This window comes from Aspergillus multicolor (genome assembly GCF_047715735.1).
Source record: "Aspergillus multicolor strain CBS 133.54 unplaced genomic scaffold BDW74scaffold_22, whole genome shotgun sequence".
In the NCBI taxonomy this organism is placed as follows: Eukaryota; Fungi; Ascomycota; class Eurotiomycetes; order Eurotiales; family Aspergillaceae; genus Aspergillus; species Aspergillus multicolor.
This window is the reverse complement of record NW_027395973.1, coordinates 171,358-197,249: the sequence shown is the minus strand read 5'-3', so window position 1 is coordinate 197,249 and position 25,892 is coordinate 171,358. Positions and strand designations below refer to the sequence as shown.

The following is a 25,892-nucleotide window of genomic DNA, read 5'->3' as shown; positions in this document are numbered from 1 at the left end:
GCCGCACCCTCCGCACAATGTCAAGGCTTACCCGGTACCGCAGCCGCGTTCTCCGCACACCATCGCGGCCTACAATGCAGCCTAGACTCTTAGATGGGTAAAGCTCATGTTTTACGTCGTGTTTGAACAGGCGCCCCTTCCAGCTCACGCGGGACCTGGCGCGCTACCTTCTCTACCTACGGCGCTGGCTAGAATGACGACCCGAGTAGGTGTTGCGGCCGCTGCGGCCGCATCTCGAGGTCACCCGCGCAGTAGCAATAGCTTGAAGGAAGCGGCGACCTGCGATGGTGCCGCGGGCGCAGTGGCCGAGTCAGCGCTCATGCTGAGGTTCCGGGAAGGCGCCAATGTCTCTTTTTTGCCAATTTGTTGGCCATGTTGCCAGCAGAGCGAGGGCAGTGCGCAGCGAATTTGCATTGCGGGCCTTGGTACCGCTGTGCTTGTTGTCCTTCAGCTTCTGCCTACTCCGGTTGACGAATTACCCAGAGCAGGGCAGACATGAGAACGGGGAGCTCTCTGTACAGTCCGGGCAAGCATACTACTCTAGGTATCAATCGTACACTTCACCACGACAAACCCTGGAGCCCCTTAGCTGTACTATGCCATGGTATTAACGTATCCAAGTATCTTTGTTTGGATTTCAAGCCTCCTTCTTTTCTTCGCTGATCAAGGTAGTTTCCTATATGAAATATCCTTTTTAAAAAACTAATACATACGACCACAGGGTGTGGAGAACAGGGCTTCCCGTCCGCTCAGCCGTACTTAAGCCACACGCCGGCTGGTTAGTAGTATGGTGGGTGACCACATGCGAATCCCAGCTGTTGTATGTTTTTGTTTTTGCTTTTTGGGCTCTCTGTGCGAGTTCTTTTGGTAGAGAAGGATAGTGGAGTGGAGGAGGAGAAGGATTGCTACTAAGGAGCTAAAATACTCACGCGGTTGAATGGTCATGGTGGTACTAATACGCCTGACGGAGTATTAACTGTCATTCTTGAGAGGACCTGGAAAGACTTGGTTTACTGCAGCGACATCAAATCTCAAGGGAGGTACGGTGGATGTGCGTGGTACTATATCGTTGCTTTTTTCTCTTTCATATGCATTAAATCACAAAGTGACTGCCGTAGAAGTCTCTATCAAAACTTTGCCTTGGCTCAGGAATTCCAAGGTTCCTTCTACTCCTACTTCCACTTCAGAACAAAGAGAAGAGCGGAATGACCCAGAAGCCATTTTCAGAGCATGCCCTACACCTAAGGTAACCTCCTGACCGTCTCCGTCTCTCAAGTGCTCTGCTCCCCATTTCCACTAATCCACCCCGTCCTCAATCTCGCACCATCCCCGTCACCCTCGCACGAACGACCGGCTCCGACCGGTCATTCAGACCAACAAAGAAGTCCCGCGAGAGCGTAATCTCGTCGAGCCCGGTCTTGTACAGTTCCCAATCGACGCGGCGGACGAAATATGCGAGGGCGAGGTAGAGCTCTGCGTATGCGAGGTTTATCCCCAGACAGGCTCTGCTTCCCTTTGAAAACACGGTGAGATATCGGTCGAGGCGCTCGCCCGTCACGGCTCTGCCATTGTTGCGGATCCAGCGGTCGGGGTCGAATTTGATGGGACTTGGGAAGATTGTTGGGTTGTGGTGGAGGAGCAGCGAGGAGGAGCTCATTGGGGTCTGGAAGGTTTGGTGAGGGTTATTCAAGATGAATGGATATATGGATAAATGAATGGGAGAGCCAGCTTACCCCGGGTGGAAGGGTGTATTCTTTATAGGTCAAGGCCTCGTCGGGCGCAATGCGCGGGAGTCGGCCGATGACGGGGGTTGCAAGGCGCAGGGACTCGTTGATGACTGCTGCCTGTCGTGGGGTGATGATCAGTATCAGCCTGAATGAAAAGAAGCTGGCTGGTCATACCAAATACGGGAGCTTCTCGAGCTCCGACCACGAGCACGTACTCGTCACCGTCGGCAAGACCTGCTTCAGCTCGTTCCTCAATTTCAGCAAGACATCTGCATCCTCCGCAAGATAATACGCCGCAATGGTCAGCGTCCGCGCCGTGGTCTCTGTCCCCGCGCCCAGCACAACAAGGCACTCATCCTCCAGGCGCTGTGGAGTGCGCTCCTCAGGCGGGAGATCCGGGTCCGTCAGATTGTGGTACATCGCACGGCGCTGAGGGTGGTCAACGCCCTCCTTCCCATTCCCATCCCCAGACGCCCTCGAATGAACCAGATCCAGAATCGCATCCTGCAAGTCCAACAGCCCCGTCTTCCCCGGCATAGCCGCCCGCATCAACCACCCCGGCATCCTGCGCAGGAGCGGATCAATGAAATGGAACGTGCGATTAACATGGCTCAGCCCCGTGATCTCCGTCGTGGATCTCCGGATATCGATTCGGAAGGCCGGGTCCTCGACAAAATGCCACATCTTGCCGTAGCAGTAGTACGTGATTATATCCGCCGTCAGGGCCGAGAAGGCGTCGTCGAGATGCACGATTGTCTGGGAGGCATGGAACATTTGGAAGCGCGCGAGGAGGGCCAGGGTGCGCTCCTCGATCATGGGCGTCAGAGCTTGCACCGAGCGCTTTGAGAAGAACGGGGTCAGCACGGAGCGCCGGAAGCGGTGGTGCTCGTGGTTCGTGGTCGCGAACATGGAGGTGGGCGTGCCGAAGATGGGCACCCAGGCTGGATCTTTGTCGCGGCGGCGGCTGGAGGGCGCGTAGATCTCGTCGTAGAAGTCTGGGTCGGTGATGTGTACTTCTCGCGGGGTGATGCGGACGATGGGGCCTGGTTGGAGGGATTATCAAGGGGTTTCAGTTGATATGGATGAGTGGTGTACCGTACCGTATTGCTGGTGCATTTTCTCTATCTCAAACAGGTATCTTCCTCCACGCCAGATATCGTAGTAGATCTCATACAGGTGGGAAAGGGCGGCCAGCTTGGGGCCTGGGATGTGGCTGAGCGGGTGGATGTATACGCGGTAGATGGAACGAGCCAGCAGCCAGATGGCGAGCCCTAAGAAGGCAAGCCATAAGTAAGAAATGTCCATAGTTGCAGTGAAATAGGTGAGGATAGCATCAGATCCTCAAAGACAGAGAAAAATAGAATGCCTCCGTTATCAGAAAGGTGGGGTCAAGCTTTTATAAGCACTGGCTTGCAACCTCATTTATCTTCCCTGCAACTATCTCTGCCGCTTCAGGCCTAGAGAGCGGGATGGTCGATGCTTGTAGCTAGCGCCATGCGACCACGGGCAGGATACGCCGGCGTTGTAGCAAAGAGGCATAGGTATAATCCTGGAGGGATGCGATGGGGTACGCTGATCCCCGTCAGGTCCCACTTATTGTTGGAGACAAGTCGATTATCAAACGAGTCAGACAGTTGCTGCAGTCCTGATACCCAATGGAGAACATTCCATTGGCTGGCTACCTCAGGTAATAAAGAGGCGGAGGTTTCCCATGTCTGGGTGGTTCGTGCGAGCATCTGATAACGATCGACTACCTAATGGTGGTAAATAAGACCCCTTCGAAGGGCACAGCACATCAGACATGGCAAAGAGAAAAGAAATAAGGAACGAATGTAAATAAACATGGTATATAGAAGTGCGGGCAGCAGTGGGAGATAAATACATTCGCATCGGTATTCGTAACTACATACCTAGTACACAGAAACCAGAAGCTGAAACGAGACAGAAAGCGGAATAGCAAAACCGCCCAGATTACAAGCTTGTGTGAGCTTGAACTAGTCCAGCCAGAGTCCTTGTCATTTCCCAGACCCTCGAACGATCTATGACTTTCTCCACAGCCATAGCGTAGCCTTGCCGCTGCCAGTACGCTGCCAGAAGACCCGCTGCAACTAGATCGCCGCCGATATCAAAGAACTCCGAGTCGGGTGTCAGTTGGAGATTTGGAGATGCTAGGACTACCCTCCAGCTGTGATAGATGGCATCGATCAACTTCCGATCGGAATCCTCGGATAATAGAGCGACGTTTTCGTTTTTGGTGTCCGTTGCTCTAATGGGAGCTGGCAATGGGAAAATGATGCTATCATGGGGTTGGAGTTGTCCCGACAGGACCTGTATATTTGCTCCTTGCGCCGCGAGATCAGGATCACAGAACCTCTGGATGGTCTGGCAAAGTAAATCGAGCATTGCCGCCGCGGCGCGGTTACCCACCGCTCGCGAAGAGGTAATAAGAAGGACCTCCATGTTGTCGTCACCAATAGGCGTAGTTTTAATCGCAACATCGGCCTCATCAGCCGCCGGGCAGAAATCGCCAATAGTATACTCCTTTCCGTCTAGGGTCACCGTATCGATCTGCTCAATGTTCTGATGTTGCACGATGCTACTGAAACGGGTTGATGCAGGCCAGGGGCTGCATTCCCGGACGAGCTGGCGCATGCCGACGGTCTCGTGGGACACGCTGGATCTATACTGGGATTGGATAGCCCGGAAGAGGTCGGGGATGGTGGTTACATCATTGATTATAGCACGCACGGGAATGATGTTCAGGCAGGCGCCGATGGCGCGCTCAGTGTCTCCGCCGGGGAAGTTGCGGCCGGAGATGACGTGGCCGAAGACGACGTCTGTTGTTCCAGAGAGGGAAATCAGGACCGCCGCCCATGCGGCTTTTAGGATAGTAGCGAAGGTGAAGGTGCTGCTGGAGTTGGAAGGGATAGGGATCTTGCGGGTTAGATGAAGATCATAGATGTTGCAGTAATCGGGTTTCATGTGGGCAACCACGTTGGTCATTCTTGAATCGGCTAGCAGATCTCTCCAATAGGATATAGACTCGGCTCTGCGAGAGGGTTCAATGGCGGCTACATATTGTGCGAAAGGCACTTCAGGGAAAATTGGTTGATCGGTGAAAACGGTCTGCAATGTTTCCCAGATTTGTGGTAGACACACGCCATCGTACTGGGCATGCGACATTCGCAGAATGAGACGGTGACGAACTTGATTGCCGATAAGAATTAGCTTTGTCAACGGAGCTCCAAGTTCAATATCTGGTGCAATGTCGGTTTGTAGAAGCTCAGCACACGCGGCATCAAGCTCTCTATCCGTTTCGTGCCATTCGATCTCTTGCGATGGCTTCTTTAGCACGACTTGGTAAAACCGATCATCATGTGCTGTAAATGATGTTCGGAGGATTTGATGCGCACCCAAGAAGCGCGTCCAGACATCTCGAATGTGCTGCACGGTCCACGGTATGTTGCCTGTACCGTTGAGGAAAAGATAGTTGACCAGACCACGCGTGGACATCATCGAATGAGTAACAGCGGAAGCCTGGAAATCGGTCGCAGGCAGGATATCTTCAATGTTATCCAGACTCGTTTTGACGTCGGCTGCAAAGGTGGCCGCAAGACTGGAATCGGACACCAGTGAGAACGGCGTGTAGGGCGCTGCCTTTGTATCTGGTTGAACCTTCGTGACCATCTGAGCAGCCATGTCGGAAAGGATCGGGGCCTCGAAAATAGCCTGGACTGAGAGATGGAGTCCCTGCGAGCGAGCCTGGCTAACAAGCTTCATCGCAACTATAGAATCGCCTCCAGACCTGAAGAAATGGTCGTTGGCGCCCAGAGTAGCTGGTTCAACCTGCAGGACCTTGGCCCACAACTCCCGCAATTGGAACTCAGTCGACGTTGTCGGTTCTCGCTTGATACGACCCTGCTCTGCAAGAGCATATCCCAAAATTTCGTCCGGTGATAGAGAAAGGACAAGATCACGTAACTGCTTGCGATCCGCCTTGCCGTTCATGGTCAATGGTACTCTGGCCAAGGGAATAAACAGGGAAGGGATCATGTATGACGGCAATGACTTGGTGATATCTTGCTGCAGGTGGAGCAGCTCATCTCGTAGTTCGGAGGTCATCTCCATGATTTCAACCTCACCGCTGCGGTTGCTATAGTGCAGGAAAGCGACCACTTGCTGACGCTCGGTACCAGGGTATCTGACAGAATCTACAGTTGCATGCGCCAAGGAAGGCAGTGCGGCTCGCACAGAGTGCTCGATCTCGCCTAGTTCGACGCGTTGACCTCGCACCTTGACCTGCGTGTCCTTGCGGCCTGCGAATCGGATAGTGCCGTCCTCGTTGTATCGGACTAGATCTCCGGTTCGATAGAAGACACGAGGACGGTCAAACTTCCGACCTCCGGGACTCATAGCAGCGGCCCAGGTTGGGTTTTTGATAAAGGCGTTGGCGGTCTTTTCAGGGTCCTGGAGATACTCTCTCGCGACAGTTGGACCTTCAAGGAGTAATTCACCAACGCATCCAACGGGCGTCAGTCGGTTGACGTCTAGTGGATCGGCTATCCAGTAAAGAGCACCAATAGCTGCACCAAGGTTGGCAGGATCACTGGTTGCAGTTGCAGGCGGCATTCCAGAACAGTATACGGACGTCTCAGCTGGGCCATAACAGACGATAAGGTCAAGCATGCTGTGCCACTTTGCGATTGTATCACGGGTAGATGCTTCGCCACCAAGGACTAGAGTTCGTAGAGAAGGAATGTCGTTCGCGGGAAGCAAACTGGCGACTGTCGGGGTTAAGAAGGCCCAGTTGCATTGGAAGTGATTGATAGCTTCGGGAAGCGCATTGAGGCGGTCATGTTCGGACGGAACACAAATGCAACCGCCTCGCTGGAGAGTGGTAAAGATATCCGCGCAGCTCACGTCAAAAGTGTATGCGGCGAACTGCAACAGCCTTGTGTCCGGACCAATGCTCCAACGCTCGCCGTGGGCCTTGGAACTTGAGCAGAGTGAGCCATGCTCAATCACAATGCCCTTGGGCTTGCCGGTACTTCCAGAGGTGAAAAGAACATATGCGGCGTTGTGAGGACTCAATATAGGAAGGGGCTCTCTCAGCAGGTGGGCTGAGGATTTAATCTGATCGATGAATCCCTCCGACACAATCATCAGATGTATGGAGGTGTCCCCTCCCAGGATTCCAGCATGTTGAGGCGCACACAAAAGGATCGGGGCCTTTGAATCCTTCATGATAGTTTCCAATCGAGCCAGGGGGTGCTTCGGATCGAGATTGACGCAAGCGCCGCCTGCCTTCATGACAGCCATTTGCGCTACAACTGCCCAGCGGGATTTGTCGAAGCACAGCGGGACCAGCACCTCAGGACCGACACCAAGGTAGTGAAGATACCTAGCGAGAATTGTGGAGCGATGATCAAGCTCATCGTAGGTGAGTCGACCATCCCAAGCATTTACAGCGAGGGCCCGTGGCCGCCGAAAGACCTGCTCTGCGAAGAGCTGCGGAACTGTAGATTCAACGACCTCGGGATAATGTCGGTTCCATTGGAGCACCTGTTCTCGGTCTTTGTCACCGAACATATCAATCTCTCTGAGTACTCGTGTTTCATTATTGGTGGCAGTAAGCTGATTCACCAGGTACTCGAAATGGTGCAGTACGTTGCGAACTTGCCATGTCGTCAGGATATCCTCATCATACCGTGTTTCGATATGAACATTGTCATCACCAAGGTAGCACTCCACTACAAGAGGGTAGCTATCAAAGTCCTGCAAGGGAAGCTCCACTTCTGCGCATCCGAGGAAGGAACTATCGGTAGTGGCGGTATCAAGCATAGGTTGAATGACAAAGAGATTTTGAAACTCGATTGCGCGCGAGCATGTGCTGTTAATACTGGCGATGTTTTGAAGTCCGTAATGCTCGTGAGGAATCATGTCTGTGGCCTGTTGCTGGATCTGATGAAGGAAATCCGCTACCGTGAAGGACGCAGGAAGCGGGACTCTCACAGGCACAGTGGTAATGAGAGGGGCGATGATTTTGTCAATTCCTGGGACACTGCCATTGCGGCCGGAGAGGGTTGCGCCAAAGATTACGTCTTGGGAATCCGCATAGAATGACAGAAGAAGTGCCCAAGCAGCGCGGAGAATGGTCGATTTGAGAACATGAGAAGGGAAAGAAGACAGAATAGGGAAGGAGTGCTGGGTAGACCCACGGACAGAGGGACGATAGGTGGGCGAAGGGAGTTCAGGGAAGGTGGAGGGGGGTTGACCGTCCAATTGCGCCGTCCAAAAGTTCCGGGTTGTTTCAGTATCGGAATGCAACAAATGCTTGATGAATGTATTGAAACCAGGTGTTGTCGAGCATGTTCCCAGCTCGTACACAGCCTTGACCTGATCAAAGACCATGGGAAGGGACCATCCATCGTAAACGGCATGGTGAGCAGTGAAGACAAAGTGGCCGTCCGATGTGAGTCCGTAACGAACCAATGGCGAGCCATACTTTATCTCTTCGTCACTGTCCTTGTCGAGGTATTGCTGCAGGGTACCAGCCGTTTGCCAATGGATTTTCTCTCGGATAACAAGCTGTAGCAGACCTGTGTCTGGAGCTGGCAGCAGCCTGGTACGTAGAATTGGATTCTGTTGCGAGACAATTTCCCATGCGCCTTGAAAGCGAGACGTATCGATAGATGAGCTAATCTTGAGGATCCGACGTAGGATATATGCTCCTGGGTTGAGCATCGACAACGTCATCATACCCTCCTGTAGCGGAGTAGAAGGGTATGCATCTGCTACCGTTTCGAAGGCGATGCCGTACCCATCGGCGACATCCGCTAAAATAGATCGATCCGAGAGGAGATCGAACGGTGCCAGATGACCTGCTACTTCTTCGTTACTCGAGGTCTTGGAGTGCGATTTATTTCTGGTAGACAGAGCGCTGGCTAGATCAGATAGAACTGGGTAGCGGAAGATATCAGCAACCGTCAAAGCAAGACGATCTGCGGCGAGGGCTGCCATCTTCATGGCTGCGATAGAGTCACCGCCAATGTGGAAGAAGTTGTCGTCGGCATAGATTTGGTCAATGGGGATTTTCAGCACTTCGGTCCACAAATTTCGCACCTCCTGTTCCATGCCGGGGGAGGGGACTCGGCGGCTACCCTGCTCTTGCAACGAGAATTTCCTTAGCTCTGTCTCGGCAATCAGAGCCCCCTGGCTGCACAGGATGGCCCTATCGAGCTTTTTAGCGGACGTTGTCGGCATCCAATTTGTAGGCAGGAAGAGAGATGGTTGCATGTAGGAAGGAAGAACGCCAGCAAGCGCGCTCTTCAACTGCCCCAGTTGACTCGATATCTTAGGAGACAGGTTGGCAAGCAGACTTTCTTGTTTGGTATCCGGTTTTAGACAAATGAATGCCGCCAGTAGGGCCTGCTCCTTCTCGCCGTGTGGTAGAACAACTTCGGCCGCGATCTGCGTGTTCGGAGGAAGTTGTTTTTGAATCTGGTGTTCGATTTCGAAGAGCTCAATACGCTGCCCGCGCAGCTTGATCTGAGTGTCTTTTCGGCCAAGGTACGTTATCGTACCGTCGACGTCGTAGCGAACCAGGTCCCCAGTCTTGTAGAACCGCCGCGGCTGATTATCTGCGTCACCACTGGGAATGAAGGCTGGGTTGGTGATGAAGGCAAGTGCGGTCTTCATCTCGTTGCCTAAGTATCCACGAGCCAGGGTGCCGCCTTCAACTAGTAGTTCTCCAACTGATCCCACGGGGGCGAGGTGATGGTGATTCTGAGGACGAACAACCCATGAGCGCGAGCTGACAGCCCGGCCCAAGGTATCATAGCGTTCCGTCTTGCTCGTAAAGGTGTGCATAACGCAAAATACACACGTTTCCGTGGGGCCGTATCCATTCATCAAACGAACGCCGTCCCTCGCAGCCCATGTTCTAATGTTGTCCGCATCCAGGGCCTCTCCGCCAAGAATAACCGTGGTTAAAGTCGGGACCTGGTCTGGCTGAAGGATGCGAACGACGGAAGGAGTCAAGAAAGTTGTATTGGCATAGAGACGATTAATCGAGCCAGCAATGTCGCTCATTCTCTCGTCCTCGGATGGAACGCAGATGCATCCTCCATAGGCCAAAGTTGTAAAGATTTCGAGGATGCAGGCATCAAAAGTGTACGCCGCAAATTGGTACATGCGTGTGGTGGCGCTACATCCGATCTCTCGACCATGGTGGACCACGCTTGTGCTCACAGCCGAATGGTCAATCACAACGCCCTTTGGGACGCCTGTGCTACCGGAGGTGAACAAGGTGTAGGCGATATTTTCCGGAGTTGCGGATCTAGTGCTAAGCAACTTACCGGCATCCTTCCTCAGCCACATGTTGGAAGACGCTGAGACAACCAAGACCCTTGGAACCAAGTCGACAATTCTCTTCGATGTTGTTAGAGACGCCAATGCTAGCGACGAGCCTGTCTGGGCAATGATTGCAGCTAGACGTTCGGGCGGATGAGCGGGGTCTAGAGGCACAAACCCTGCACCGGCCTTGAGGATACCGAGCATGGCAACAACACCCCAGATGGACTTCTCAAAGCAGATGGGTATCAGATCTTCGGGACCAAGATTCATTTCCGAAAGCGCGCCTGCAAGCTGATTTGCATGGTGGTTAAGTTGAGCATAGGACATGTTTCCGTCCCAAGAGGCAATTGCAGGCGCATCGAGATTGGCTGAGACGCTTCGTTCAAATAGAGTATGAATGCACTTAGTGATCGCGGGAGGAAGAGAGGCATTCCATACTGAAACCTGCTTCTCGTGATGGGACCCGAAGAGGTTGATTGTGTACAAGGTAGATCGAGAATCAGATCCAACAATCGACGAAAGAGCCGAGGATAATGCGTCAGAAACATTGGCCGCGTACGCAGGTGAAAGCCGTGAGGTCAAGTAGCCCAGATGGATGGTAAATCCGCGATCTGTATCTGTGACGTTGATAGTAATATCATACTATTTGAGGGTTATTACTTGTTGAACAGAATATATATATACGTGTACACTTACCTCAGTAGGATCCTCACCCTCAACATAATTAAGCCGCACGTCCTCCACTTGTAGGTTCTCAACATCACGCCGTTGGAAACTCACCACAGTGTTAAATAGCGACTGATTTGAAAATCCAAGATGATGCTGAATCTCTGCCAGCCCGACATGCTGATAAGGAAGAATTCGAAGGTACTCTTCCTGCAAAGCCTTCAGCTGTTCAACGACCGTCTCCTGTTTTATACGAATCATAGTCAAATCCATCGCGCAGACGAGCATATTGATGAATGGGCCCACTCCATTCTCGATGCCAGGCACCGGGATCTCCCTGCCTGCGGTAAGATAGCCGAAGGAGACTTTGTCCTCTCCGGTGTAAGAAGAAAGAACGAGCGCCCAAGCCAGCCTGATGATGTTCGCCAGAGTAACGTCATGCTGTTGGCAGAAACGGCGGACCTGTGCAACATCGGGCACTGGAACTTGGATCTCTTGGACCTCTTGAATCTCGCTCAGAACTTTGCCTGAGACCAATCGCGTGAAGCTGCACGGCTGTACATCCTTTAAATGATCAGCCCAGAAAGTGAGAGCTTCAGCTGAATCCTGGGATTGGATATAGGAGATATAATCGCTATAGTTCATCGCCGGGGATAGAGCAGGTCGTCCAATGTAAGCAGTAACAAGATCATGGATGAGAACCGACATCGCGGTTCCGTCAATAAGGGCGTGGTTGATGTCCAGTCTGAAGAAGACAGTTCCATCATTGGTTTGGACTACCGCGAGTCGATGCGGTGGTTCATTCGACACGATCGACAGAGGGCTTAGTTGGCGAAGAATGTCCACGGCGTCTGTTTGAGAAATGGCATTATCAAGGACGAGCGACTCGGTCTCATGGCGACGTAGAACCATCTGATCAAACGGTCGATCAGAGATGCCTTTTAGGAAAACAGTGCGAAGAATGCTGTGCCGATCGACGACCTGCTGCCAGGCAGACAGCAACCGGTTAGGAGAAGGGTCTGCGGAGTTCAGGCGCAAGATGGCATGATAGAGATAAGCACCTGCACCTTTGAGACGCGTCTGACTGAGGATAATGCCTTCCTGGACGGGCGAGCAGGGGTAGATGTCCTCGATTGCGTCAATGGCATATCCCAGCCGCGGCAGTTCGTCGTTCTGAAGCCTATCGAGACGGGAATACGAGATTTGTAATAGTGGATAGTCACTTTGAGTCAAAGTAAGCTCAGCCTTGGCCAACTGATGGCTAAGCTCAACCAATTCCTGTGTATACAGGTCAAGCCAGGCTTTGATTTTCTCATGATGATGCATTTTGCGGTTGAAGGCGACAGTGATATGGGCTGATCCATTCACTACATACGCGTTAATTTCGAACAGAGCATATCGTTGTACTCCCGATCCGACGTCGCCCTCGTTAAAAGGAATCCGCTGGAAGACACCGTCTGCGCGCTCGAGGCCCTGATAGAGACCTAGGTAATTGAACAAGATCTCTACGGGCAGGTGGTCAGCGAACGCCTTGGACCCAGCTTCGTTGTGATACTTGGAGGTGAAGTAGGACCATCCGCTGGCTGGAAGCTGCCGTCGTTGATCTTTGACCTGGCGGACAATGTCCAGGCCTTTGCTTCCAGGGCCTGCAGGGATAAAGAAGGGAAATATCGTCGTAAACCATCCCACGGTATCCGACAAATCCACCTCAGCAAGTGCCCCGTCCACCATAGGTTGACGACCATGGCCTTCATTGAAAATAGGTGGTGGCGTACGGTTGAAGGCGTTGGAGTAGGAAGAAAGCAGGGCAGCGAGGAGAACGTCCAGGGGTTCCGTCCTCATAGTCTTGTGGCAATGCGTTAGGAGGATTTCTGTTTCTTTAGAGCCCAGCGTTGCCGAAAGCTGGATTGTATCTTGCTGGAAATTGGGAACATCTTGCATGCCCCAGAAGGCGTAATCTGCTGCAGGGATGTCATATGGCAATGCTTGACCGGGGTGCAGATGCTTTGAGGCATACTCGGCTTGAAGTTGCTGCCACCGTTGAAAGGAGAACGGTGAAGCGCCAAGACTGGCAATCTTGTCTGTCAGGATATCCTCGAGTTCCTGGAAGAGGATGCGCCAAGAAACCAGGTCAATAACAAGATGGTGAGCCACAAGGAAGATCATGGCCGGGTACTCTCCCATGATAAACAGTTCCACAGAGAAAACAGGTCCATTCTGGATATCTACTTGCTCCTGAGCGCGCAAAGCAATTGCTTTAGCCTCGTCCTCTGATTGAACATCGTGCTCTCTGAAACGATATGCCTCGGAGGCTTGGCTTGGAATTATTTGGGACCATTCACCCAGATACGACTGGCGGAATCGGACGCGAAGCATGGAATGGCGTCGGACAATTTTGTCCATGGCCAAGCGAATCTGTTGAATGGAGACGTCACGGACAAAACGGAGCAAGAAGCTCTGGTTGAACTGGTTGGAAGCCGAGTCAGTCCTAGCCTTAGCGATCTCTTGGAAGTACAGTTGCTGGATGGGAGTCAATCCGAAGGTACTGTCGAGTTTCTCCGCGATACCATTCACAGCCCGACTCGTGTCTATGTTCTGAGTGCTTTCCGATAACGCCTGAAGGGTGCGACTGCGCATCACGTCTTTGAACAGCACTTGCAGACCCTCCTTGCGGCATTGTACGACGAGCTGCATGGCCGTGATCGAGTCTCCGCCCAGATTGAGGAATGAGCGGTTGAGCGAGACTTGGTTGATGGGGAGATTGAGTACGCGAGCCACAATCGGTATCAGAGCGTCAACCTCACGACTGGATTTATCAGCTTCAGTAGACCCTTCTGCAATAGTTTGGATGTATGTCTCATGACTCATGGTGTCGACCCAGCGTAAGATAGCCGGCCGATCGACCTTTCGCGACGGGGTAAAGGGAAAGCTGGGAGTCACAAGCCAGACAGAAGGCACCATGTAGAGGGGCAATACTTGAAGCAACTCGTCTTTGATCTTCTCAACCAATATTAAAGCCCTCTCTCTATCCTCTGCACTGTTGAGAGGGCCGATATCCGCCAAGGGGTCATCGTACGCAGTCTCCTCCAGCACCGCGACGACTGTGAGCTTCTTCTTGCAAAGCCCAGTCTTTGGCAAAAGAACGACGCACTGTTTAACCAAGGCATTGCTGCTGATTGTGTTCTCGATCTCACCCATTTCCACCCGCTGCCCGTTCAGCTTGATCTGGCTATCCTTGCGGCCCATGTAAACGAGACTCCCATCGGCAACATACTTGACCAGATCGCCAGTCTTGTACATTCGTGCCTTCGAATCGACCCGGTTGCGCCATCTAGGCATTGGGATAAACACTTTGGCGGTCATCTCAGGATCCAAGTATCCTCGTGTCACCAGAGGCCCTTCAATCAGGAGCTCTCCCACACAGCCAACTGGTACCAGACGGTCGGAGTTGTCCAGTTCCGTCACCCATAGCAGACATCCATTGCCCTTGCCTATATTCGCAGCCGCGACACCCTTATGCAGGACTGTCCGCGAAGCCATGACTGATGTTTCGGCTGGCCCGTAGGAATTAATCAGACACACTTTGTTTTGCCATTTCCGGGCGAGATCATCAGGAACCGCCTCTCCAACTAATGCGAGCATTTGGAGTCTTGGAACCTCTTCGGCCGATAGGAACAACGCGACTGACGGTGTCAACACCGCGTGGGTCACTCCTAATCGCTTCATTGCACCAGCTAGGTCATTCAGACGCTCATGGTCAGAGGGGACACATACACAGCCACCTTTGCAGAGAGTGACGAAAATTTCCCCGTTGCTAGTATCAAAGGTGTAAGCCGAGAACTGCAGTGTGCGAGAAGAGGGCCCGATGCGTAGGTCGTGGTGGTTTATCATGGTGCTAATTCCTGTGTGGAGAACGATAATACCCTTCGGTTTGCCTGTGCTTCCGGAGGTAAAGTTGATCATGGCTGCATTTTCAGGGGAGATATCGGGCAACATTTGCAGATTGGCCGAAGGTAAGCCTGCGAGGAACAAGGGATTGACGAGTATAACTCGATCGACAAATGATCGCACCTTATCGGCGTACTCAGCAGAGCCAACGAGGACAAGACGAGCCTTTGTCTGCGCAATGATGCTGGCTAGATGCTGAACCGGATGAGAAGGGCTCGTGGAGACATAGCAGCCGCCTGCCTTCAGGACAGCCAGCATTGAGACAATCGCCCACGCTGATTTGTCGAAACACAGTGGAACAGCAACCTCTAATCTCAAACCGAGACTGACGAGATGAGTAGCCAACTTGGAAGATATTGAGTCGAGTTCCCCATAAGTTAGATTCGCATCCCACGACTGGATGGCTGGAGAATCAGGATGCAAGGTGGCGCGCTCATGGACTCTGGTGTGGATACAGTTGTTCACAGCCTCAGGAACATGGCCGTGGTTATTGACATCAAGGATAAGCTGCATGTGCTTCTCGCCGAGGAAATCGACCTGACCGAGTTCTACTGTCGACACCTCGACGAGGGTTGAAAGTATGTTCGTAAAGGTCGAAGCTAACAAGTCGGCCTGTGTCTTGTTCATGAAATCACTCCAATAATTTATTGCGACATCAATGGATTTGTCACTGACAGTGACACTGATCCCAATATCATATTCGGTAGGGTCACTGCCGCCCAGATACTCGACCTCAATGCTGTTATCGTCACGGGATTCGACCATTGGCCTTTGCAAGGACAGAATGCTATTGAAGAGACCTCTCTCGCCTGAGAGCCCCAGGGCGTGCTGCACTTGCGCCAGGGATGTTTGCTGGTAAGGAAGCGAGTTGACAAAGTCTTCGTGCATTTTCCGTGTTATGCCAAGCAGGGTGCACGCATCATCAACCTGCGCCCGACAAGCCAACATCGTAATGAACGTGCCCACCGCGTTGTCCAAATCCAGGTCCACCCCGTCGATATCGCGACCGGAGGATAGATACCCAAAGACGACATCCGACTCGCCGGTGTAGGCGCGAAGGACTAGTGACCATACAGTTTGAAATACATTCGCCAATGTGATCTCATTGTTCTTTGTGAAAGACTGCAAATCGAGAGTTGTAGCTGGCTCAACAGGAATATTCACGACCAGCAGCTCTCTGGCAGTTGTGGCGGTTGATTCTTCGTCTAGCAAAGACGGGAAGAATACGGGTCGAACATCACGGAGGTATGATGTCCAGAATCCAAGAGTTTCCTCCATCGACCGGGCCTGTAATGCTGCAATGTAATTGCGATATAGTGGTCGGGGAGGAAGTTCATCATCGTAAGCTTTAGCAAGGTCGCTCAGAATCACTGCCATCGATCCACCATCGATCAATGTGTGGCTGATTTCGATATTGATGAAAATCGCATCTTCGCTTTGACAGATAGTCAGACGGTGAGGCGGTCGCCCATCGCGGTAATCCAGAGGGTGCTCCTCAGGGTACTTGAAAAGGCTGTTCACGTTGGCCGTGTACTCAATCCGCGGCTCGTGGTCATTAAGTACGACCTGTGTGTAAAGGCCATCCCCCAAGGCATCCTCAACGAAAAACGTTCTCAGCGCCGGGTGCCTGGTAACAAGGCGTTTCCAGGCGATCTGGACACGGCCGAGATCAACGGCGTCCGCAGAGTTCTTTGCACGTAGTGAGCAGACGGCATAGAACTTGTATGTATTGGGTGCCGTTGCTTGGCTGATAAGAATGCCTTCCTGCATGGGAGAGCAAGGATAGGCGTCTTCCATAGCGTCAGCGCCGGCGTATCCCATCTTCAAAGCCAACGCGTCCACGTCCTCAACGCCAGCCGATAGAAGGGAGAATCGCTGGTTGACTGAAGCCGAATTGTTTTCGGCTGCAGCCGTGCTCTTAGTGTTGAAAGTTGCATGAGTAGCAGCTTCGCGGATTGTCCTGCTCTTCAGGATGTGCTTGACTGCGAGCTGGAGTCCAACCGAGCGAGATCTCGACGATACCTGCATGGCGGTAATGGAGTCTCCGCCAAGCGCCAAAAAACCTTGCTCCATGCCAATCTGGTCAAGAGCGATGTTGAGTACTTGACTAATAACCTGCTGCAGTTTAGCCTCGGTCGGATTGGAAGGATGACTTTGTCCGCTTTTGTGAGATTTGTCGACGTCTGTCGGCATAGCTTCGACCCAAGCATTGACGGCGGAGCGATCAGACTTGCCATTTCTGGTGACTGGGATGGACCGCAGAACAAGCCATGCGGAAGGAATCATATAGCTGGCGAGAATTGAAGTAACATGAACCTGGATGTTCGAGAGAACCTGCTCAATTTCTTTTTGGTCATCATTGTCGAGTAAAGCAATAGGGCCTGAGTCGGCCGACAGGTGGTCCTTGAGTGCCATCACGGCAACCAGCTTTCCGCTCAAGGGCCCTTGCTTAGGGACCAGCGCTAGTGCGTTGTGCACTTTGTGGTGGGACAGGAGAGCATGGTCTATCTCGCCCATTTCAACCCGTTGGCCATGAAGCTTGACCTGATGATCCCTTCGACCAACAAAATTGATTGACCCATCCGAATTGTATTGCGCAAGGTCACCTGTGCGGTACATCTTATTCTGCTTTCCCCAACCCAGTTGATCGAATCGGGCCAGCCATTCTGGAGGAGATATAAAAGCAGCATCTGTTTTGGAATCATCTTTCAGGTAGCCTCGTGCCACAATAGGCCCATCAATAAGAATCTCGCCAATGGCACCAATAGCGCACAACCGGGAGGGATCATCCGCATGCGTAATCCACATTCTAGCGCCGAGACCAAAGCCGATGTTTCGGGGAGACGCAGACCGCCACACGCCCGTTAGGCCAGTTGACCATACCGATGCTTCAGCGGGGCCGTAAATATTCACAAGGTGCGTTTTATCAGCCCACAGAAATACATTCTCTTTGCGGACCGCTTCACCACCCAGCGCCAATGTGTGCACGCCCGGGACTTGCGATGGATGCAGGAGGTTGGCGACAGAGGGAGTCAGATACACGACGTTGGCATTCAGCCGATTGATGACTCCAGCGAGATCGTTGAGTCGTTCTTCCTCGTTCGGAATGCACAGGGTTCCGCCACTCATCAAGCACGTAAAGGTCTCACCAATGCTGACATCGAAAGTGTACGAAGCAAACTGCAAAACCCGGGCACTGGGGCCGTAGTTCATTGCGGGGCCATGGGCGCGGGAGCTGCTACAAATTGCATGGTGTTCCAAAACGATACCTTTTGGCTTTCCGGTGCTGCCAGAAGTAAAGACAACGAAGGCCGGATTTGAAGGAGAAATGGGACGTGGCTTGACTGGCTCAGGCTGGCAAGCGAGCAGTTCATGAATAGATTGCGGGCTGAGAACAACGACGTGGCGGACAAGATTCTGGAACAATATTTCATTGCCTTCGCTCACCAGCACAACATCGGCGTCGCATTGACGGATCATCTCCTCCCGTCGGGTTTGGGGATGTTCGGGGTCAAAGGCGACGCAAGCGCCCCCCGCCTTTAACGTAGCGAGTTGGGCGACGACTGTCCATCGCGATTTGGGGAAACAGACGGGGACAAGAGACTCCGGTCCAACCTTTTTGTTGATCAAGATGCGAGACAGAGATGTGGCGAGGCGGTCCAACTCTCGGTACGTGAACGAGCCATCCCAAGCATCAATCGCAGGTGAGTCGGGACGCTGAAGAACCTGCTGGTAAACCAGGTCATGAACGCAGGCCTTGATGTTCGGCCATTGCTGACCATTCCAACTCGCAAGCTGTGAGAGATCATTTTCACTGAGATTATTTATGTTAGTTAAAAGAGAATCGCCACTGCGGGTTAGTTTATCAATTGCAGAGCGGTAGGTTGCAAAAACATTTGCGGCCATCTTGCCGGACAAACAAGCAGTCATATAACGCAGAGTGAGAGCTATGCGCCCCTTGGAGACCAGTACATTGACTGAAATGTTGTATTCGGTGGGATCTCGCTCGCCAACAACCTTGAAGCCGATTGTCTTGTCGTGCGTCGCACCATATATCTCCTCGCCTACCGCGCTTTGAAGAGATATTATCGTATTGAACAGGGGTCGCGATATGCCTAGTTTATGCTGTATTTCCGCAATCGAGCAGTGCTGATGGGCAAGGCTCTTCAAGAAATCATCTTGCGTCTTCTTTACTGCGGACGAAACGGTGCTATCGGCCGTGAATTGGACTCGGTAAGTAATCATGTTGATAAAGACCCCCACGGCCTCAGTAACATCCGATACAGGGACATCTCGGCCGGCAGTCAGGTAACCAAAGCAGACATCGTCCTGGCCAGTGTAGGCCTTGAGCACGAGAGCCCATGCGGTTTGGAAGACGATTGCGGGTGTGACATTGTGTCTTTCGCAAAAAGAATGAATGACATTGGCGTTGTCCAAGTCAAACGTCAACTCGCACAGCTTATTCTCTCCTTCCGCGTCGTCGTTGAGGGTGGGAAAATGGCATGATGAGGCGGCCTTTAGATAGCTGGCCCAGTAGTCCAGAGACGCCTCGGCAGGGATAGTTTGCAGGTAGCGAATATACGGACTGTATCGTACGACCTTCTGTGGTTCTAGTAGGCCGGCATATGCCCGACTAATATCACGAAATAGAATCAAAATGGACACTCCGTCGATGAGCGCGTGGCTGATGTCGACTGTGCAGAATGTTTTGCCGTTGGCCGTGGTGGAGACAATGAACGCGACGGGTGGTTGATGAGGGGCGTCATCGCGCCTGAAATCCCCCAGGGCCTTCCTAGCAACATTGTCATCAGGATAACCTGATGTGAGAAGTGTCCCATGGCCAAATTTCAGCACGAGTTGATCACAGAGGCCGTGGTCGGTGGTAGAGTCCACGAAGATGGTGCGCAGTGCAGGATGACGCGCTGTCACGTGCTGCCAAGCCATCCGGAGGCGGTCGATGTTTACGCTTGGGCCTCGTCCTGCTTCTCCTTCTCCATCTCCCTGGACAGGAACAACCTCACAGGTGATTCGCAGCTGATAGCGTTCAGGCGATTGTTGCTGAGTGAGAAGAATGCCCCGTTGTACGGCTGAGATAGGGTATAGGTCATCAACCTCCTCAGTGTCGAATCCCAGCTCGGAGACTCTCTTGGCATCAAGTGCGATCGCTGATCCCTCCGCGGACAGCTGAGTTCCCTCGCTGTCGATCAATCGTAACGCCAAATCAATCAACGTTGGACTCTGGAAGATATCTTCAATCCTAACAATTAACCCTCTCCGGCGTAATCGATCCAACAGCTGCATGGCTTGGATGGAGTCGCCGCCATTCTGAATAAATGATTTGTCCATCCGGACGTCTGCGGCATTGACTAAGCCCAGAATCGCGCCGCAGAGCATTTGTAACTGCTCCCCTTTCTCCGTCAGAACGTGCAAGCTTTCGTTGTTGACTTCCTCGTTTCGCCCCGTGACCAAGTTGAATTCCTCCAAGGGCAGCGCTGCCACCCATTGGTTTGCCATCTTTCTGTCCTGCTTTCCAGATACCGTCAACGGAACGCATTTTACAGGAGCCCACACGGCCGGCTGCATGTAACGAGGAAGCTGCTGCGAGAGCGCTTCGGCAACAGTGTCCAACTCGGTCTTTGCAGCCTCAAAATCCTTCCTGTCCACTAGCTCAACAGTATTTCCCTCCTTGCGGAAATGCCCCAATGAGAGTACGGCCGTCAACTTCGCCTTGCAAGGTCCTTGCTTAGCCAAAACCATAACTGCCTGTTCCACCAGTGGATGTGCCATCAGCCGACTCTCAATCTCTCCCAGTTCAATTCTGAGGCCGCGCAGTTTGACCTGGTTGTCCTTGCGTCCAATGAAATGCAAACTTCCATCCGCATTGAAGCGAGCGATATCTCCGGTCTTATATAGTCTGGAGGTGTCCGTACGCTCGCTGCCAGTCCACCTTGTTGATTGCAAAAAGACAGCTTGTGTCTTCTCCGGTTCGTTCAGATAACCCCTGGCGACAATAGGACCTTGGATTACCAGCTCTCCAGGGGCTCCAATGGGCATGACTTGGTCGTGGTTGTTCTTGCTTACAATCCAACAACACCCACCCAAAGGATGGCCGATATTCGCGGGACTAGTCGTAAGGGATAGTTGAGGGTTTCCTGTCGCTGCAATGGAACACTCACTTGGCCCGTACCCGTTCGCGAGTCGGAGATGAGAGGCCCATGTCTGAATATTCTCCTGCTGTACAGCCTCTCCTCCAAGTACCAGAAACTTCAACGACGGGACCATCTCTGGACTCATGAGGTTGACGAGCGACGGTGTTAAGAAAGCCCATGTTATGCCGAACTGCTGAATACATGCTGCAGGTCCCCTGGCCCGCTCAGGGTCATTCGGAATGCACACGCAAGCGCCGGTTATCAAGGAAGTGATGATCTCAAGAATACTGACGTCGAAAGTGAACGAGGCAAGTTGTAGTACCCGGTCAGCATGAGTCATTTGGGATGCTTTTTGCTGGGCCAGCGCTCCGGTGAGGAATTGCCGATGCTCCACGACGCAACCCTTTGGCTTGCCTGTACTCCCGGAGGTAAAAATGATGTAAAGTGCATTTGAAGGAGCGATAGGGACTCGGATCTCCTCTGTTACCGAGGGGAGTGAGTCCACAAACGCCTGGTCAATCTGCAGCACCTCGCCGTCGAACCACCCCCACAGTCCGGAGTATTCATTGACAGTCAAGACCACCTTGTTGTTCACTTGGATACCAATTTCTTGATGTCGCGCCGTGGGGTGCGAAGGATCCAGGAACAAAATAACACCCCCAGCTCGGATCACCGCCATCATCGCGACGACTGCCCATGCGGACTTGGGGAAGCATAACACGACAATGGACTCGGCCTTTACACCCTTTCTCTGCAGATGAGCAGCAAGTCTTCCACTGAGGTCATCGAGTTCACGATAGCTCAGCGTCAATTCAGAGGTGTAGACGGCCGTGCTCAGTGCCTGCTCATCTACTGTTCTCTGGAACATAGAGCCAACGCAGTCGTCCACAGACGGCGGAATGCTGCTCCATGACTGCAATCTCTCCAGCACTTCAGGATGGAGCAAGTTCACTTCGCGTAATGTGAGACTGGGATTAGTCTGCATTTCACTGAGTATCTGTGTAACGGTCGCAGTCACAATAGATGCATATGCAGCATCCAGATGACTCGCCTTGTACAGTAAGTCGAGGTGCACTTGCTCCTCGCGCTCCACGACGAGCAGCACCACATTGAACTGCTCACAGATGTCAGTTGGCCATGTCCATGGGCAGTGCACTCAGCGACGTTCTTACCTCGTCTAGTTTGTTGAGGCCGTCACACTGCTCATTTGATTCTATCATCCAAATACCCGAATCGCATGGAAGACCAAACTCAGAGCTGCTGGCTCCGACGTAATTGTTTTGTATCCCTTCTATCAGATGCGTGAAGGGCGTTTCGTCGTCCACTTCTGCGGTAAAAAGATCACACTGCACCGCTGTTCCCCCGTGATACAGCGACGCCGCGCAAATGCTTTCATCGCCGGTAAATGTCTTCAGGACGATTGACCACACTGCCTGAAACAGGGGCTGCAGCGAATTCCGCTCGTTCGAGAGCAGGCCTCGAAACCAACTCCGGGATTGCACGTTGACGGCAATCCGTTCAAATGAGGGCGAAATCTTTACATAGCCTCCATCGTCGCGCAAGACTGGGAATCTGCAAATAGGCATCGCCGTGTCGATTCCCTCTCCAGTGCTTCCGGTCATTGTGCCCCGTAAATTATGATTAACACTATGGTACAAAATGGTTCGAGGTTGGCCGCAGAGGTACGGCTACAGACAACTACTCGCATTATAATGCTAACTACCTAACTAGCTTATCCTTACACATGCTCTCTCTTTCTTTCAGGAACCGTCCGCCAGCCGCTAGGGGCCACAGCAAAGACATTTTTATCACGCACTTGACCGGAGACGCTAGCTTCGAGCTGAGCCTCCAAAATCTCTACTGGGGACAACTGTTCTCGAATCGCTTCCTCGCACGGCAATCGATAGTACAAGTCACGCCATCCACTCAAGAGAGAGAGAGAAAAAAAAAGAACAAAAAAAAAGCGTTAGGTAAGGCCCACCCCCTAATCTAACTTGGAGACGAGGCAATAGGCTATAGAGAAGTCGGAAAATTTCCGGAAGATTACAATGTGACCCACTGTATTAGTGCGCTATGATACACACGGTATGGGCTAGTATGGTCATATACAATAGTACAACTAACCATACGCTGTATCCTTTGATTACATACCGTACGATAATGCGCCCAGACTCGCTACAGAAACGCTCGGTCTTCCCGCTAGTTTAGCAGCAATTCCTCTGGACTACAGCTGCGTTATTCATCGTGCTGTCAGCACTCGGGCAGGACTATTGTCTCTGCCAAAGAGGATGACGGACTTACAAGCTGAGAAGGCGTGCCCCACGCGCGAGTTCAGAATCTGTCTTGCTAGTCTAAGGTCATGCCATACAGGATTGGGGTGCAGTAATCCTTCTCTCTCAATGAGTCACGGTTGGATTTCACGCCCATCTGACAGACGGCCAAGTGCAACATCCCTGTAGAGCAGTGGCACCCGTCTGTGCCTGGCAGAATACTACCTCAGGCTGTTGAGAATGAGGCAACCCGTTGGACGGGCTTAGCATGCAGGTCCAGCGCCCGTCCACGTTCCGCATGCACCGTCTACCGTTCACCACATGGTCTCCAACTGCTTTTCTCCGATGCGCAACTGCGGACGAACGTCTCATCTGAGCTTAGCCTTGGTGAGCGCCAACGTTTAGTCCAGCAGGGGTTACTTCCAGCTATTGAGTTTTGATAAGTGCACAAAAATGAATCTGACAAGGTCAGCTCGCTTAGTCTGGTTCTTTTTTTTTTTGTCCGCGGTGGGATGGTATGAGCCTTGGGGCTGAAAGCTGAATGCCTTGCGTGATTGTCGGTTCCAGTGATAAGTTGCCAGAGAGTAGGGTGGACTTGCAGAGACTTCCCATCGCAAAGTCCCATCGACCCTGGTTTTCGAGAATCAAGAAAGTCAAACACATGATGATTGACACTCAACTAATCTCGTCCTTCACTTTCAAAGGACTCTTATTGGGGTTCGTTGCGTTAAGTTGCGCCGTATGTTCTCCGTCCCCTATTTGTTACTCCATACGATTGCATTGCTGATCTGTAACAGGCAGCTGCGTTCTGCGTCCACAGGGTCTTCTTCCATCCGCTGGCCAAGTATCCTGGTCCCTGGTTGGCAAAGATCAGCAACCTCTACTCTGGTTACCATGCATGGCGGGGCGATCTGCACCTTGATATGTGGAAGTGCCACGAGAAGTACGGTGAGTGCTGCAGCCCATCCTACTGGGACTGATCCATATATACTGACGCTGCTGCTTCCCTTAGGCGACTTTGTCCGATACGGCCCAAACAGTCTCCTCGTCAATACCGCGGCTGGACTTCAAGGTATGTCATTTGGTTTCCTTATGTTGTTATGAAGTGTCCTGACGTCGTTTCCTTGATAGATGTATACGGACATGGCAAGAACTTTAAGAAAGCTCAGCGCTATTTTGCGATGGTGCACCGCGCTCCGAACACATTGACTGTCATCGACAAGACAAAGCATGGCAAGAAGCGGCGGGTTATCAGCCAGGGCTTCTCCGACGCAGCTCTCAAAGGCCACGAGCTTGTTATCCTCGAACAGATCAAACACCTCTGCACCCAGCTAAAGGCAGGCAAAAGCAATCAGGCCACCCCTACAGGGACATGGTCAACACCCAAGAACATGGGCAGGATGAGTACGTCTATGTCCCAAACTATCTATCGAACGCCAGCTAATGACATTCTTCTAGCTGACTACTTCGCCTTTGATGTTATGAGCAACATCATCTTCAACATCCCTTGGTCAACCCTGCGCTCCCCCACATACCGTTTCGTCCCGGAGGTCATTGAAAAGTCCAATGTGCGAGTCGGGACCCTAGCCCAATCGCCTGAAATCACCATCTTCCGCCTCGACAAGTACCTCTTTCCAGAAGCCATTCGCGCGCGAGACATCTTCATCAAGTTCGTCGACGAGATGCTCACGCAAGGTATTGAGGCTGCCGCCAAAACAGGCAAGGGCGTCTTCGCCATTCTTGCCAATGCCAAAGACCCCGAAACAGGCCTTGCCCTGCGCAACCGCGAGCTAGGCGGTGAAAGCGCCACTCTAATCGTCGCCGGCACCGACACTACATCCACTGCAATGGCTGCCTGCTTTTTTTACCTTGCGCACAATCAAGCCGCCCTTGACCGCGCCACTGCCGAAGTCCGGGCAACCTTCTCCTCCCCCTCGGAGATCCGCATGGGCGCCCAGATGCACTCCTGCACCTTCCTCCGCGCCTGCATCGACGAAAGCATGCGTCTCTCCCCGTCAGCCGCAAGCTCGCTCTGGCGCGAGGCCGAAAGCCCCGGCGCCACTGTCGACGGCCAGTACATCCCGCCCGGCGTCGACGTCGGCACATGCATCTACAGCATCCACCACAACCCGGCATACTACCCCGACCCGTTTAGCTTTCGGCCGGAGCGCTGGATCCCATCTGAATGCGGTGCTGTATCCAAAGACGCGGACGTGGGCGCTGCCCGCTCAGCATTCAACCCCTTCTCCATTGGCCCTCGCAGTTGCATCGGCAAGAGTCTCGCATATGTAGAGCTGCATCTTGCGTTGGCGAATGTGCTCTGGTCTTTTGATATGCGGGTTGCCAAGGGCAATTTGGGCAGGATTGGCGAGGGCAATGCCGGAAATGAGTATGGGCGGCATCGGGTTGACGAGTATCAGCTCTATGACCATCTGACTGCGGCGAAAGAGGGGCCGTACCTTGAGTTTAGACCACGGGTCTAGTCTAGGGGCCTCCATGGACGGAGTGAGAGTTGCTTTTTTTGGTTACTAGCCTTTGTGGACGGGTCAGGAAAATGGATCGGTCGAATGCTGTGCGGTAGATACGAGGTAGTCCTCGTTATTGTTTATAAATATGCTACGTTTCATCCACTGGCGATTGCTTGGTTTTCCACATTCTGTCCGCCGGATAATATATATTCTCTACTTTTTATACACGATCAGTAGTTTCCTTAAGGCATCGAGTGCTCTGGGAACCTTGTATGCTAGATTAAACTACTTAGACCTTTGTACGTATAT

General features: G+C 52.5%; 3 protein-coding genes across 3 annotated transcripts; 1 reads left to right on the top strand and 2 right to left on the bottom strand.

Annotated features, from left to right (window-relative positions):
• Positions 1 to 1,312: 1,312 nt before the first annotated feature.
• BDW74DRAFT_169336 (putative cytochrome P450 oxygenase) lies at positions 1,313 to 3,032 on the bottom strand (the record flags this gene model as incomplete). Its single annotated transcript, XM_073726978.1, has 4 exons — positions 1,313 to 1,663; positions 1,734 to 1,844; positions 1,902 to 2,770; positions 2,828 to 3,032. The coding sequence occupies 4 exons, from the start codon at positions 3,030 to 3,032 to the stop codon at positions 1,313 to 1,315; spliced, it is 1,536 nt and encodes a 511-aa protein (XP_073581475.1).
• A 666-nt stretch (positions 3,033 to 3,698) lies between these two features.
• On the bottom strand, positions 3,699 to 22,467 carry BDW74DRAFT_180448 (uncharacterized protein; the record flags this gene model as incomplete). The annotated part of the gene is made up of 4 exons (XM_073729749.1): positions 3,699 to 10,724; positions 10,779 to 18,491; positions 18,591 to 21,959; positions 22,018 to 22,467. 4 exons carry the CDS (start codon positions 22,465 to 22,467, stop codon positions 3,699 to 3,701), a joined length of 18,558 nt encoding a protein of 6,185 aa, XP_073581474.1.
• A 1,312-nt stretch (positions 22,468 to 23,779) lies between these two features.
• BDW74DRAFT_169334 (cytochrome P450) lies at positions 23,780 to 25,598 on the top strand (the record flags this gene model as incomplete). The annotated part of the gene is made up of 5 exons (XM_073726977.1): positions 23,780 to 23,854; positions 23,913 to 24,063; positions 24,128 to 24,187; positions 24,247 to 24,519; positions 24,574 to 25,598. 5 exons carry the CDS (start codon positions 23,780 to 23,782, stop codon positions 25,596 to 25,598), a joined length of 1,584 nt encoding a protein of 527 aa, XP_073581473.1.
• Between the last annotated feature and the right edge of the window lie 294 nt (positions 25,599 to 25,892).